Below are 14279 nucleotides of genomic sequence, written 5' to 3' on the forward strand. Positions count from 1 at the left end.
CCTTGAATTCATCTTTATTAATACATTTATTGAAATTGGTTGCATGGTGGCCAGGACTTAAGAGTCATTTGAGGTTTTAATGCATTAATATATTGTTTTTGGCCACTTGGGGGCAGCGGAAACAAGACATTTCGCCTTTTAAGTTGATATGTTGAACTTTAGTAAGTCCAATATTCACTCTCTTTTAGCTCTGTTTTTGCTCTCTACCAACTCCTGAGGGAAATATCTGGCTCTGTAGCTGCTGAATGCTCCACTATGTTCACCAGCTAGTCTACAGCTAACTGTGTCTGTTTGCCGTTTGGTGTAGAGCAGGTAGTGTACAGCAGCTTTTTAGAGGTTTTTCTCTGTAAACGACGCTATGAGAGCGCTAAAGTTGCAACTAAACAATGAGCTGAGACTCACTATAAAGCTCCGTAAAGCTGAGAGGAGCTGCAGAGTCACTGATAATTCTCTGTAGGTTCATCACCACTTTAAAATCTAGCAACCAAAGACAAATTGCTCACTCTAAGTGAATAATTTGACATATTGGTGCAGTTGCTCCTCTCTGTTCAAGAAAATTGTCTTGTTATGTCACCAAGTTTGAAGATTACATTGTTTTTTTTACTCCAGTAAAGTCAGGGTTTGGACCGGATAATGATTTAATGTTTGATGGTTATAAGAATATTTGTTCTTTCATGCAGCATAAAGAATAACAGCTCCATTATTACACCTGACAAAGATCAGAAAAGAGACAAACATTTACTCTCTACACTGTGTTTTATTTCATGTTTCACACAGGGTTGCAAAGACAATCCATCCATCATGACAGAAATGTATTCATATAAAAAAAAATCTTACAAAACACGTGCAGCCTGCGGGCCGTGTACATGTGGAGGAGGATGAAGTGCAAAGAGAAGCATACAGTCAATAATAATTATAAAATCAACACTTCTTGGCTGGTTCGCGACGCTGTTGGTCAGAGCACTCATGCCTTCTCGTAGGTACGCACCGCATGGATGTCTTCAAAGGTCAAGTTCTGCGGGGGAGAGACGGCAGTTGTCATGGCAGCTTAAGTGAATGTTACTAAAACCTCCCACTTCACCAACAAAATATCCTTTTTTGTAAAAAAAGGTGATTAAGTAGAGAATTTTCAACAGCCACAACTAATGAGGCAGCATTTGGCATCTGCTTGGTTGGTAATTTACTTTAATTTACTATAAGAAAACTAATTTGACTATGAAGAAGTGAAAAGATAAGTTGAAAACACATAAAATGCTCATCATAACAAAAACAATAAAACTGTCTAAAATGTGTTTTGTGACTTTTTTTTTCTATTATCATCTTATTTGTTTCCTACATCTGGTCTTGAGTTTACTTGTAACAGTTTTCTAAACAGTTTTCTAACAAACTGCACACAGTCCTGACAACATAAAGAAAATCACATTTATTTTGCACTTAAAATTAAATTTTCTGGATTCATCGTTAAACTTCTACCTATCTACCTTTTTTATTATAGAGCACATAGAGGAGAGTGAATAGGAAAGCTGGTGTGAAAAATACGTTTCAAACAACAGTTATACACACTCACTGATTCCACTACAGTGATGAGAAACTGCAAATCTGCTGCAAATTGATTATACCGTCTGCTAATTTTCTTTCTGAACAAACTGAGCCCTCAACATCTAAAGCATTAACAACCATATATCTTAAAGCAACATTTTTCCCTGTACTCTACTCCAACTATGTAGGTTCCTGACAAAAACCATCCCAGATGAAGATTGACCCTCTGTATGTTCATTAGGACAACCCAAATGTCATTTATAACCATGTTGCTACACAGAAAAACTTAAAACATAGCTTAAGCTTCTTCTTCTACTCTCTTGGTAAACGTACTCTAAGTCAAGAACTGTGTGTGTGATCTGGGTCTATTTGCAATTATCTTACCATGACCAGCTTGCCGTCCTTGATTTCTCTGACGAACTTGGTCTCTTTGCCGTCCCACTTCTGGACGTGGACCAGCTTGTCTCCCTCCATAGTCACCAAGGACTGAGAAAGAGAGGAGGAAAAGGTATTTAACAAGAAAGTTAATGCATTAAGATGCTGACAAACATCTGTTTATTTCCAGGACTCTCAAGATTCTTGTCTTGTGAAAAATCCTTTTTAACTCACTAATAGGAAAATAATATTGGTAAAAATGACATATATGAGTAAATATGTATGTATGTATGCTTTTTATAATTAGAATTATTTGAATTTACGTGCAATTGATGCATTGATTAATGTTAATGGTTTTAGTTGTTTTTCTCAGCATCAAATATGATTGAATTTGCATCTAAACACTCATAATCATATAAAAAATTATATGATTTGTTCTGCTCTTTTTCTTTTTATGCATATCCAGAAGTTTTTTAAACCTTTGGTCTTTTTTTCCTGTATAACTTACTTTGCAGTTTCTGTCATCAGCGGTGGTTTCATCAAACTCCTCTCCCAGTTTGAAGGAGATCTCTGTGTTTTTGAAGGTGCTCTGGGTGCGGATCACCAGCTTGTCGCCCTCCTGGCTGACGATCACCGTCGGCTTGGTCACATTACCAACTTGCCTGGTGGCGAAGCCCACACCTAACCAGAGACAGGAGTGAAATATGGCTGTTAGTGACCTGTTTTACCACGACTTCACAGGATTTCATTAGTTCTAGACACAGAATCTGAGTAGTCTGATATGATACACAGCAACTTTTCAGCCAGGATTTATTGCATTTATCAGTGAAATCAGACAAAACAGAACAAACTAAAACTAAACAGAAAGGAGGGGATAACTCACCGAGAGCTTTCATGTACTCATCAAAATTCTCACTGTCAACCAGTTTCCAAGTGGCACAGAAGGCGTCGACCATGGTGAAGGTTTTCAGAGAGGCAAAGTAATCTCCAAAGCACTCTGAGCAAGCTGCAGCTTTTGCAAGTGTCCCACCTTGTGTTATTATTCTGCCTCTTATTATTATGCATGCAGGTGGGTGTCGCCAAGCACCTCATTGGCTCAGGAGATTTTCTCTGAGCCGTGATTGGGCATTTAAATTGGGTCACGGTCTTATGGACCCACAGAGAAGAAAAAAAAGAGCTAAATTAGCCCATTTGTATGCCTAATGATGTAATTACTCTCATTCATGGGTGTCAGTTGGGTTTGGTGAGGTAAAGTCTGGTGCTTGCCATATCTCAGCCAATGAAAGTCTACATGTAAGAATAAGTAATGCCAAAAAAACTAAATTTAATCTATAATAAGCAAAGAAATAAAATCTTACTAGCAGTCAATCAACACTAAAGTTCCCTCTAAGCTTATAGTTTGTTTGGTTAGTGATGGATGACATTGGACACAGACGCACTTGCTCTCTTCATTCTCAGTCAGGAGCTCATCCACATTTATGTTTCAATTAATTTCCACATCATAATCCCCTGTTAGCCTTGTGTTAGAGACAGGAGTTCTTGTGTCTGGAATGTGTCATGTAGGGGAGCGCTAGTGAAGCAGAATCAGTTTGTTTGACAGCCCTTTGTCCTTAACTGCATTAACAACCCCCCTCCAACTGCAATTTCTTCATGCTCAACACACACACTAATTACTGTCTAAACGTTTGTGTGTCTGTGTGAGAAAGATTATGTGTGTGTAGGTTTTGCTTTCTCACACAAAGTAAACGTATGTCTGTAAATGTCATATCTGCTACAGGATTTGCACAGAAGGAAGTTTCTGTTCCTTGTTGGTGCGGTGATTAAAGGAGGCAAAGTGTGACTTCTATTAGACAAGTTACAACTGAAACTGTGAACAAAACCCTCATGTTCAGGCAAACAGTATTTGTTCCTTTCTCTTTTTTAATCTCTATCTTCATGGCGTACATCACTTTGACTCAGCGTTGTCTGCTAGCTATTAAGTTTATATACTACTGCACTGCAACAGCAAATACATTTAGCTTTAAAATGATGTTAAAATGATTATGTGATACAAAGTCTATTTCAGTTTCCAACTTTCACAAGTAAAAATCACTTAACATGAGTTTACACGTCTGTCACATCCCTGCATGTTGCTCTTGTAAAGTGAAAAGTCAAATTATGAAAAACTGCAGGAGAAACTACAACATAATTTCTAATGGACATACTGGACACTGTAACCATACAAACTAGAAAATACTGTGGCAATAAAAAAATGCACTAAAACACTCGTCGCTCAAGATCTGTTTGATATTTCCCAAACGCTTTGAAATTTAAATATTAATACAAGGTAAATGCATGTTTTATGTCATTCTAAATGTCTCTGACATACATAAGGGGAAACACTGGCAGAGGTAGAAAGTGACCGATTACATGTATGTAAGTACTTTTTTATACATAAATGTTGTACAAACTACATTTATCTGACAGCTGAAGTTTCCAAACCTATACTTTACATTAAACATAGAATAATAGCACAAAATATCACTAATCTCATTTTTTCTTTCCTTCCTTCATTGCCTCCTAATTTTTCCTTCCTCTTTATACTGTATATATTACACACACACACACACACACACACACACACACACATATATATACACACATACGTCTGTGTGCCACTTTCCTTCCTTTCCTCTTGCTTTAGTCCTTCTATTTTCACTCCTTTATTCCCTTTCCCTGGTTTGAAAACATGAAAATCCCCTAAACTTAAGATGTTTTCACCCAGGAACAGAAATACTGTACTCTATCCACCACTGATTTTCTTGTTTTTCTTGGAAAGTATATCATGCAGAATGCCGAGTATATGCAGCAGAACACAGTTTTTAATGTCTTTCCACTGACAGGACATGAGCTTGGTGTGCTGTAAATGACTGATGCAGGTATACAGCAGCATGCAGTATGACTGTAATACCCATTGTGTTGGAATTAGGTTTTCAATGATTACATATGAGTTTAATGTTCAGTTGTCCACATACTTTGGTTATATAATGAAGCAGGAGTTTTCAGAAGTGAGTTGCACATGTTGTGAAGGATCTCTGGCGCCACCCTCTGGTGAGATGTAGATACAAGTTGCCTGCGTGTTGGAAATAAAAGAAAGATGCAACTGTTAGTGTTTCCTGTAGCTATGTAAGACTGTCGACAAGCCTCTGGTAACCTCCCTCACCTCACAACTGTCCTTCTTACACAGACAGTTTGTGAGGATGTTCTGCTGTCTGCAAATATGCCAAATTCTTTAATGTTTTACTCTGAGCTTGGATGGATCATGAGACAATGCTCCCCGTCTCCTACACAGGAGCAAAACCCCAGGACTGAAAGACTTTTAGTGACATTTTGCAGGTGAAGCTTTTTTTCACAGGTGCTGCTGCTGGTTGGAAAAACTGCAGCTGAACTTCTGTATATAATTCATACTGGACAGGAAGAGAGGTGGTCTGACTGTCTAAAGTAGAGCTATTCTGCTGTCAAACTGATTAAAAATGTCTTTACTAATATGACTGTATTTGAATAAGAGGCCTCACTATGCTGTGCAGCTGTACTGTAATATGAAGGGGAAAACTGACTGGATTTGGTTGGGAGTTACTCAATAATAAAAGATAATAATAAAAGATTAAAAGGATCTGGAACAATAACAGCCAGATACTTCCTAGTTTTAGACAAACTATGTGACTTTCAAACAAGAACTGGTTCTGGCCTGATTCAGTAATGACTCTGAGTGATGTGCAGCACTGTGGAAATTGTCTTTTATCCTTTCCTATGGTTGGTATTTTTCAATTAACTTGTAACATACTGTATTTTCCTGGAGAGTTCTTTTGTCCTCATGATGTTGTTTTGACAGCAAATTAACTGCGCACCGGCGTACCTGTTGAAGCTGTCAGAAAACTCCTTCCTGTCCGTCATCCAGTCTTCTGGGAAGCTCTTGTCATGTAACTCCATCAGCTGATCCAGGACATGTTCATGTTGTTTAGTAGTTAACGCTGACCACAAGATGTCAGCAAAGCTGTTCAAAGAGGACTCATAAAGTCAATCTCTCACACAACAGGCAACCGTGATCATAAAACTAATTAAAGGCACTGATTCAGGGGAGGCTTCACACTCATTATGTAAATGGAAGAGATCAGGATGGTTCATGCCGCGACAGATGCTAAACTTAACTGATGATAATAAATGGAGATAATTACATGGTGGGAACTTTGTAACCTACCTGTTCTCAAGAGCATCCTACTCTGCCATCATACAGATCTCTCAAGATGTTCCTGAATCGGTGGGAAAATCCAGGAAATCTTCAAGAGGAGACATTGACCAGAAAAGTCCAGGAGAGCTGTTGAATAAAAACATGTGCAATTAATCACAGGTCCAATAAACACATGTCTGGGGCAACAACCATTCTTCAGTCTTTTCAGTTGTTACATTTAATGCCAGTGATTATAGAGCCAATGGACTTACCAGATCAGACTTAACCAGATAATAATATGTCATACTATTGATTACAATCAGTAAAATGTCCTCTGCAACGTGGGAAAAAAGAACAATTAGTCCCATCGAGTGCTGTGCACAGACTGAAGCGAAGGAGGAAAAGTGCATGCAGGGTTAGATTCATATTATATACTGTAGAATCAAGTTCGTTCTTTCCATAAAGTCACACAGGAAGATAACTTTCATCCCATATTAACACAATTAACAGCTGTTTTTGGCAGGAACACTCACTAGTATTCCTTCAGGGTCACAAGTGTGTTGGCGTACCTGTTAACGTTCTCAGAAAACTCCTCCCTGGCTGTTGTCCAATCTTCTGGAGAGCTGCTGTTTTCTGAATTCATCAGCCGATCCGGGACATCCTCCAGTGGAGTTGTTGTTAAAGAGGAGTGGATGATGTCAGCAGTGCTGTTGGAAAGTGATTCAGGGGAGGCTCCAAAGTCATACATGCATACATTAGAATCGCAGAGGTTGGTTGTGCCGTGTGCCAAACTTTGACCACACAGATATAAGTGTATAACCTACCTGTCGATGCTCTCAAGTACGTCTGCTGTCATCCAAATCACTTGAGATCTGCCTGAGTTAGTGGGCTGATCCAGGACGTCTTGGTGTTTTCTCGTAGTTAAAGCTGACCAGAAGATGCCAACAGAGCTTTTGAAAGAAGACAGATGATAGAGATCTCTCACACAAGAGACAACTGCTGCCAATCAAAGGCACTGATTCAGGGGAAGCACCAAACTCCCTATGGATCACAAACACAGTAGACAGCTGCCTGAAACCCACCCATCCTTGCACCATTGATTAAAACATTATATCTATTATAGAGTATGTTACTAATCACAATTAACTATAAACAAGAAGCAACCTTGCAGCAAAACACAACTAATTTGGTACATCTGTTTTCACCATTAATAACTAAAAGAGGCAAAGCATGAGTGACTGGAGGGCTGTTAGCTGTGTTTGCCCCTCCCTCATTACTACCCACTACTTGAGCGAAATCCTCAACCCAGAACTGCTCCAGTGGAGCTGCTCAGTGGCAGCAGATTGTAATAATATAGATAAGCAACTGCATGTAGACAGGAAGTGTCAGAGTTTGACTTTCTCAACATGCTGAAGCAGCGTGCAGCAGGTCTAAGAAGAGTAATAATCAGTATCCAAAGTGAAGCTGCAACCATTAGTTGATTAATATACAAATATTTTGATAACTGTTTAATCACTTTGAGTCATTTAAGAAAAACATTTTTTATGGACCAAACAACTTAATGGTGTATCGAGAAAAATAATCCACAGATTAATTGATGATGAATAAAGCTCTAATCCAAACAGTTTGGATCATTTCTTTCTTTTTGGCCTTTCCAATTCCAAAAACACAATCTTGTATTCTTTTTTCCTGTTTGCTCTTGAGTAAAAGATGGATTGTATTTTTGTCTGCTGTAACTTAATCATTAGCATGTCCTGCTAACTAGCTTTCTAATGGTAATTAGATTTACCTCCAAAACTGTATTGCTGGGTCCCACGAGGCCAAAACACAGTAACCACATATTTGTTCAAAATTGAGTTAAGACCAGAATCTGATTTTTTGGCGCCTTTTCTACCATAAAGAAAATAATATTTATACTGTAGAAACATATAGTTTCCATTAAAACAGCATGTAACATTATCAGTATCTATAAAACAGAGCTAAAAACCAACCCAAACAAACTGTGGCTGTGTAATCTGTGGACTCCAGAAGCCACCGTTTCAATGAGACATCTAAGAGAGATAAATCAAGTGAACACTAGCATTAGTTCACAAGGTAGCCTAGCTACTGTTACCGTACTGCAAAGCTCAAACTAAATTTATTTACTCATTTTTACCAAGCTGTTATTTGAAAAATCCATTTTAAACAAACCAACATCTGGCTAAGTCAGCTTGTTATTCCACATAACTAAATGGAGTGCTAATGCTAACTTTAACTAAGAACCAACCATATTCACAGCAGCCATTTTGACTTAAGCACAGGTGTATATCTATTTTATAAGTTTATCAGTAAACCGTGTCCAGAGCACCAGCATGCACAATGACTGGCTACTTAAACTGGTAAAGCTAAACTGATAATTATTAACTTACACCAGTTTTCCTGCTATGACACGTGAAAATATCTGCTGTAAAAAAGTTTTTGGGCCTGAGAACGACAGAGAACTTGGGGAAGATGGAAAGTACTGAGAGATGGGTAACGGATTGTTGGCTTGGTCTTTTCATGGAATTTGTTGACAATCAGGAAAAATATATAATTTACGAGCCTCAACCTTGAAAGCTTAAACTTAAAAACGTGTTTCGTGGCTGTGAAGTAGCCTCCTCTATCTGTTCAGACTGAGAAACTTGTCTGTACTTTTATTGTTGTGAAATAAATCTATCTAGCTAACCCTGTGTCGGCCTACCAGTTACTGGTCTTGGAAATTTCCTCCCTGGCTGTCGTCCACAGACCTTGACAGCTGCTCTTCTTGGACTCCCTGGGCCACTCATCCACATACTCTGGGGGCGATGTGTATGTTGACCTGAAGATTTCATACAAACTGTTAATTGAAGATCATTGGCACAACATGCAGCTGTGATCATAAATCTAATGAGGCGTAACTATGTACAGATAGCCTACATGTGACTGACAGACACCCAAGAGATGATGCTTGAGGATTGTTTATGCCATTAGATAAGCTCTGTTTATGATACAGACTTAAAATAACTTGCTCCAACACTGTGTTCTGTTAAGAGCAAACTAAAGACCTTCCTGTTGAGTCGAGCATTTTTCTTAAATGATCGCACCATATTTGAACAGTATGTTTGTTTGTATGAACATATGCATGTATGTTTATGTGATTTTTATCTGTATGTATGCATGATGTTTCTGTTTATTTGCACATTTTTGCTGTTTCTTCTTTTATGAAAAGCACTTTGAACTGCTTTTGTATGAGATGGTGCTATATAAATAAACTTGAATTTGAATTAATACTGATTGATAGCCCTTAGTTTTGCAAAATAGTAGCATGGTATAGCTAAACTTGCTGTTAAATGATTTATACTGCGGTCTATGTATAGTAACAAAAAGAGGGACATTGGCACTAAAAAGACTGTAACGTTGAAAGATATCTACTTGATTTGATTCATTTGGACACTGAAGCTTCAAATTAGCTTCAGATAAACTTTTAAATACATTTTTTGCACAGAAGGAGGACTGTGGATTTTGTCAGGAAATCTCATATTAATCAAACATTAATGAAAGTTAGCGTCTATTTATTTTGTTGTCTACTAACTTTGATAAATGACACATTCTTTCTAACTTACTGGCTGCTGCTCTGATAATCAATACTCACATCTAAACATACAAAGAAGCACACACACTCACAGAGAGATATCCTTCAGATGGCTCTTGATAATAAAGGGATGGCTGAGGACTTGGCTCGGGGAAATCCTCTCTCCTGGATTCATTTTGAGCATCTCTTTTAAGAGCTCGATGCACTCCCATCTGTCCGCCACTTCTGCCTGGGCCTCGTCATCCAAATCCAACTAATTAAACAGTCACTGTTACCATCTCGGTTCATTGATAGAAAATTACTGAAATTGGCTTTTCAAGAGCTACTAAACACCTACCTTTTTCAGAGCATCCAGAGAGCGGAATTTGTAGGTCCTCTGGTATTTGGGGTTCTCAGTATCTTCGCCTATCTAAAAGAAAGGTAAAGGTTTATCTTAGTTACCCTCTTTAAATTGTTGATGGTTGTAAATTATTAGCAAAGTGCAAGAACATTTTGGGACTACTCTTAATTGAGTAAAGAGAACAGTGAGGATGGTATGGAAATATCAAGAGGGGGTATTGTTGTACCTTCAAACTCCACCGACCGCTAGACTGTTTTTCAAAAAACAGTCTTGATTTTATCCCTGAATCCAGATAGTTATCATCTGGTTGGCCGAGGAGGTCGATCATGTATCTTATCTGGAGTTAAAGTGGTATATAAAGATATTACACAGGGCATTTTACGTGGCTACACTCATAATATTTAAAATACCAACAATAATATTTAGAATTACAACTTCTCCCAGCTTGTCAGAGACAGTAGATAAGACTTACAATAAATCAGACATAAAACAAAGGAGCAAAAAAGTTTTATATTTTAAAAGGACAATTTAAAGAAATTAAAGTTAATTATAAGAATTCTGAATAAATTACTGAGGCTGAGTCACATGTATTCATCTTTCTGAATCTTTGAAGAGGGGTAAACACTAAGTATTACAGGTTGTGTTTTTAAGGGGTTATACATAAACAGCACATTGTGCTAAAAGCTTCAAAATGCACTGTCACCATTGTGAGGATGATAAACAACTGATAGGAAAACTGGCCAAAACCACTGAAATAAAACCAGGGTATAAAAGAGAAAAGCCTAACCGCTCAGGTGAGAATAGACGGGTGGAGCAATTCTGTCACAATAGAAAGAAATCAAAGACCAGTGACAGTAAATTACTTACCAAGTCATGTTCAGAGGTGCCAGGGAAAAGGATCACACCAAGCATTGCCGCCATAACACACCCCAGCGACCACATGTCGATTGCCTCGGAGAATGGTGCCCCTAGAATAATTTCTGGTGACCTGAAAGTGGACCACAAGAATGAGGAATATTATTATATTCTGTGTGATAAAATTACAACTTAGCACAGAGCACAAATATCCTACAAACTAGTAATCTGAAAACATAGTATTGCATAGTTTCTCGGAGCCTCACCTGCAGTAACAAGTTTGATATAAACCTCCCTGTCGGGCTTCTGATCTGAGAATTGCCAAGCCAAAGTCAATAAGCTTCACCCTGAAGGGCAGCCTGAGATGATCCACCAGCATGATATTGTCCATTTTGATATCTGTGTGGATCACACCAACGTTCTTCAGAGCATTGAGTGCAGTGGCCAACTGCAAGAAAAAAATAATATGATTCAGAGCTTCTACCACAGTTTAAAACAGATCAGAGCTTTTAGTTTTGCTTGTTTTTATGTTGTACCTGCTGGACGACAGTTCTGACATCCTGTAACTGAATAGGAACTAAAATTCTCTTTCTCCAGCGATCATGAAGGCTGATGTCTAGTATCTCAAACACCAGTGCAGTTCTTTTGTCCATTTGGAACCACTCTTGAAACCGGACAATGTTGTGCTTATCCAGTTCTTGCCTCATGAGGTTTTGCAGCATTGACAACTGGAGATATGTGACAAATTTTATTTGCTTTACTAGTAGTCGATATGTTCCTTTGAAGTCCCTTCCATAAAAAACAGGGGTACTTACATACAAGGCAGGAGTGCAGACAGAGAAAGCACTGCTGATAAATCTCAATATTTTAATATATAAAAGCCATCTTATTGATTTACAGTAAGTCGATGAAAATTGTCACTTTTACACAAACTAATACAGTATATACTTTTATATACTTTTCCTATAATATTTCTTGGTACTGACTGCAGGTGCATTTTGTAGAAATTAAATTAAAATTAAATTAATTAAAATTACTGTTTTACATCCAAAATCAATGAAGTAACTCACTCACCTCTTTCTTTGCATTGCTGGTGTTTCTGGATATTTTTACAGCCACAGTCTCCCCGGAGTCTCGTTTATAACATTTTGCCACAACTCCAAAGCTTCCCTTCCCCACAATTTCCAGACACTTGTAGTTTGTGGGGAGTTTGAAGGACAGAGTGTTTTTTTTAGGAGGTGGATTGTGTCTGTCTGATGCCATAGTAGATTTATATTTCTCAAGAGGAATGATTAGTAAAAACCAAGTCAAGTCTAGTCAATTTATTAATATGGCACATAAAAACAACAACCGTTGACCAAAGTGCTTCACAGAGAGATTGAATTATGGGATTATTTGATTGATGGTTACAATCAAACAAAAACACATGAATGATCAAATATAAACACAGGAAAGATCAAATAAAAACACAGATTTAAATAAGAGGGTATAAGTAAATGAATAAAAGCATAGAATATATTGATAAAATCACAAACAGCATTGCACAAACAACAAATAAAATACAAACAAACAAAGCCAGAGTGTGGTTAGAAATGTCTTCAAGATGACAATTAAGAGACTAAAGAGAAGAGATGTGTCTTTAGACGAGGTTTAAAGATATCAGTGGATGGGTAACTGAAAATATTCAATCACCTTTGTTTTTTAACTGGGTGTGAGGAATGGAGAGCAGTGATTGTGTGCTCCCTGTGTTTCCCCCACACCTGCCCTGCATCAGCCTCATCAGCCCTGTGTTTCCCCCAGCCAATCAGTTCCTTGCCTGTTTCCCATTTCCTCATTTGTTCAGTTTGTATTTTAGTCCTGGTTTTCTGTTCACTCTTTGTTGGATCCTCTGTTCTGTTCAGTTTGTTCTGCTCAGTCCAGTATTGTTCAGTTTAGCTCTTCCTCATTCACTTCTTTGGTTTGGTTAAACTGGTTGAATTTTGTTCTATATTCTCAGTCCTCTGTGATGACATTCTGTGTACCAATATTCACAGAACTTGGAGCACTTTTCTGATGTCATAGATGGAACAAATCCGAATCACTTAGAGAGTAGAAGAAGTACTCAGATACTTTACTTACAATACCATAATGTCAAAATACTTCATTACAAGAAAAGGCTGTGCATTTAAAATCTCACTCAAGTAAAATTACAGAAATATTACTTATTTTACTTAAAGTATTAAAAGTAAAAGTACCATGTTAACCCCCACATACTGTTCAGGTGAAATTTGACCCATTTTTACATCGGAGAGCAGTAAAAACACCTTTAACCTTTCTTTTAGAAATTTTATGACTGTTCCTAAAGTGCACTGTAAAAAAAAGTTATTTCACAGAAATTTACTGTATTATTTTACAGTTTTTTTTTGTTTTTTCTACATTAAATGTAAATGCCATAAAAACACAGTAAATTATTTTTATTAAAAGTATTCACCAAGGCAAGAAGGCTGTAATCTGTAAATTCATATAATGGAATATTATAGTTTTTTTAACAGGATTTTTCAATTACTTAATGGTCTTGAATGTTATGTTACATTGAATTCTATGTAAAAATACAAATAATACACACCCTATGTAAAATTAAGGCAACTTTCTGTTTTTTTTACTTTAAAGTTAATGTAAAAAAAAGAAGTTTTAAAAAAAGTAAACAAAGTAAAAAAAAACACTTACTGTCAAATATTGGTAAAAAAAAAACAACCCTTTAGTTATTCTACAAAGATTTTTTTTTAAAAAAATACAGATATTTACTGTAGACATTATCTGCATTTTTACAGTCCAACTGTTGTAAAATAAAAACAAAAAAATATATAAAATATTGCTAGAATGCTAAATAAATGTATAAATGTGCACAAAAAAAATGAAAAACAATGCAGAAATACCTTAAAATTACCAAATTTAAATATTGGCTTGTTTTATACAGTATTCTTTTGTAAATTCATAGAATTATCCAATTTATCCTTACGATTGCCCCATCCCAACTCTTTTCAGTTTGCTTTGAACACTTTCATACCAGGATATTCAAAACTGACTAAACAAAAACATAAATGGTCAAATTAATGCATATCAAACAATTAACGGTGATACTAAACTGAGAAAATATATGCTGTAAATAAAGAATAAAAGCATTTTAAAATTAATAAAATGAATAATCCTTGATAAATTATTCAAAACTCATCATTACAGGCAACAAGTTTAAAAATGAAAACAAGATTTTAAAACTTGAACTACAATGCTACCACATCCGTCACTGAGCACAATAAGCGTTTGATAGCAGGTTCATCAAGTAAAATGTAACATATCTTATGCTAATTTATATTTCAAGAATTTTGCATTATTAC

General features: G+C 36.8%; 2 protein-coding genes across 2 annotated transcripts; both read right to left on the reverse strand.

Moving 5' to 3' along the window:
• Nucleotides 1-737: 737 nt before the first annotated feature.
• On the reverse strand, nt 738-2948 carry LOC137169639 (fatty acid-binding protein, brain). Its single transcript, XM_067572921.1, has 4 exons — nt 2798-2948; nt 2423-2595; nt 1924-2025; nt 738-1015 (listed from the first exon to the last, which is right to left on the reverse strand). The coding sequence occupies exons 1-4, from the start codon at nt 2868-2870 to the stop codon at nt 965-967; spliced, it is 399 nt and encodes a 132-aa protein (XP_067429022.1). The 5' UTR covers nt 2871-2948; the 3' UTR covers nt 738-964.
• A 1644-nt stretch (nt 2949-4592) lies between these two features.
• On the reverse strand, nt 4593-14233 carry LOC137169458 (homeodomain-interacting protein kinase 2-like). The gene is made up of 13 exons (XM_067572663.1): nt 11980-14233; nt 11442-11633; nt 11172-11353; nt 10918-11038; nt 10277-10387; nt 10048-10119; nt 9803-9963; nt 8841-8957; nt 6946-7071; nt 6691-6828; nt 6152-6268; nt 5810-5947; nt 4593-5026 (listed from the first exon to the last, which is right to left on the reverse strand). Exons 1-11 carry the CDS (start codon nt 12166-12168, stop codon nt 6193-6195), a joined length of 1485 nt encoding a protein of 494 aa, XP_067428764.1. The 5' UTR covers nt 12169-14233; the 3' UTR covers nt 4593-5026; nt 5810-5947; nt 6152-6192.
• Between the last annotated feature and the right edge of the window lie 46 nt (nt 14234-14279).

This window comes from Thunnus thynnus, chromosome 18, assembly GCF_963924715.1.
Source record: "Thunnus thynnus chromosome 18, fThuThy2.1, whole genome shotgun sequence".
NCBI lineage: Eukaryota > Metazoa > Chordata > Actinopteri > Scombriformes > Scombridae > Thunnus > Thunnus thynnus.

Excerpts from the sequence above, each read along its gene's own strand:
- LOC137169639 (XM_067572921.1), bottom strand. The coding sequence starts at position 2,870 with ATGGTCGACGCCTTCTGTGCCACTTGGAAACTGGTTGACAGTGAGAAT. Across the intron at positions 2,596-2,797 it reads TGAGTACATGAAAGCTCTCG|GTGTGGGCTTCGCCACCAGG; the intron begins GTGAGTTATCCC and ends GTCTCTGGTTAG. Across the intron at positions 1,016-1,923 it reads AGGACGGCAAGCTGGTCATG|AACTTGACCTTTGAAGACAT; the intron begins GTAAGATAATTG and ends TCTCCCCCGCAG.
- LOC137169458 (XM_067572663.1), bottom strand. The coding sequence starts at position 12,168 with ATGGCATCAGACAGACACAATCCACCTCCTAAAAAAAACACTCTGTCC. Across the intron at positions 11,039-11,171 it reads TATCAAACTTGTTACTGCAG|GTCACCAGAAATTATTCTAG; the intron begins GTGAGGCTCCGA and ends GTCCACTTTCAG. Across the intron at positions 9,964-10,047 it reads CTCTGGATGCTCTGAAAAAG|TTGGATTTGGATGACGAGGC; the intron begins GTAGGTGTTTAG and ends CTGTTTAATTAG.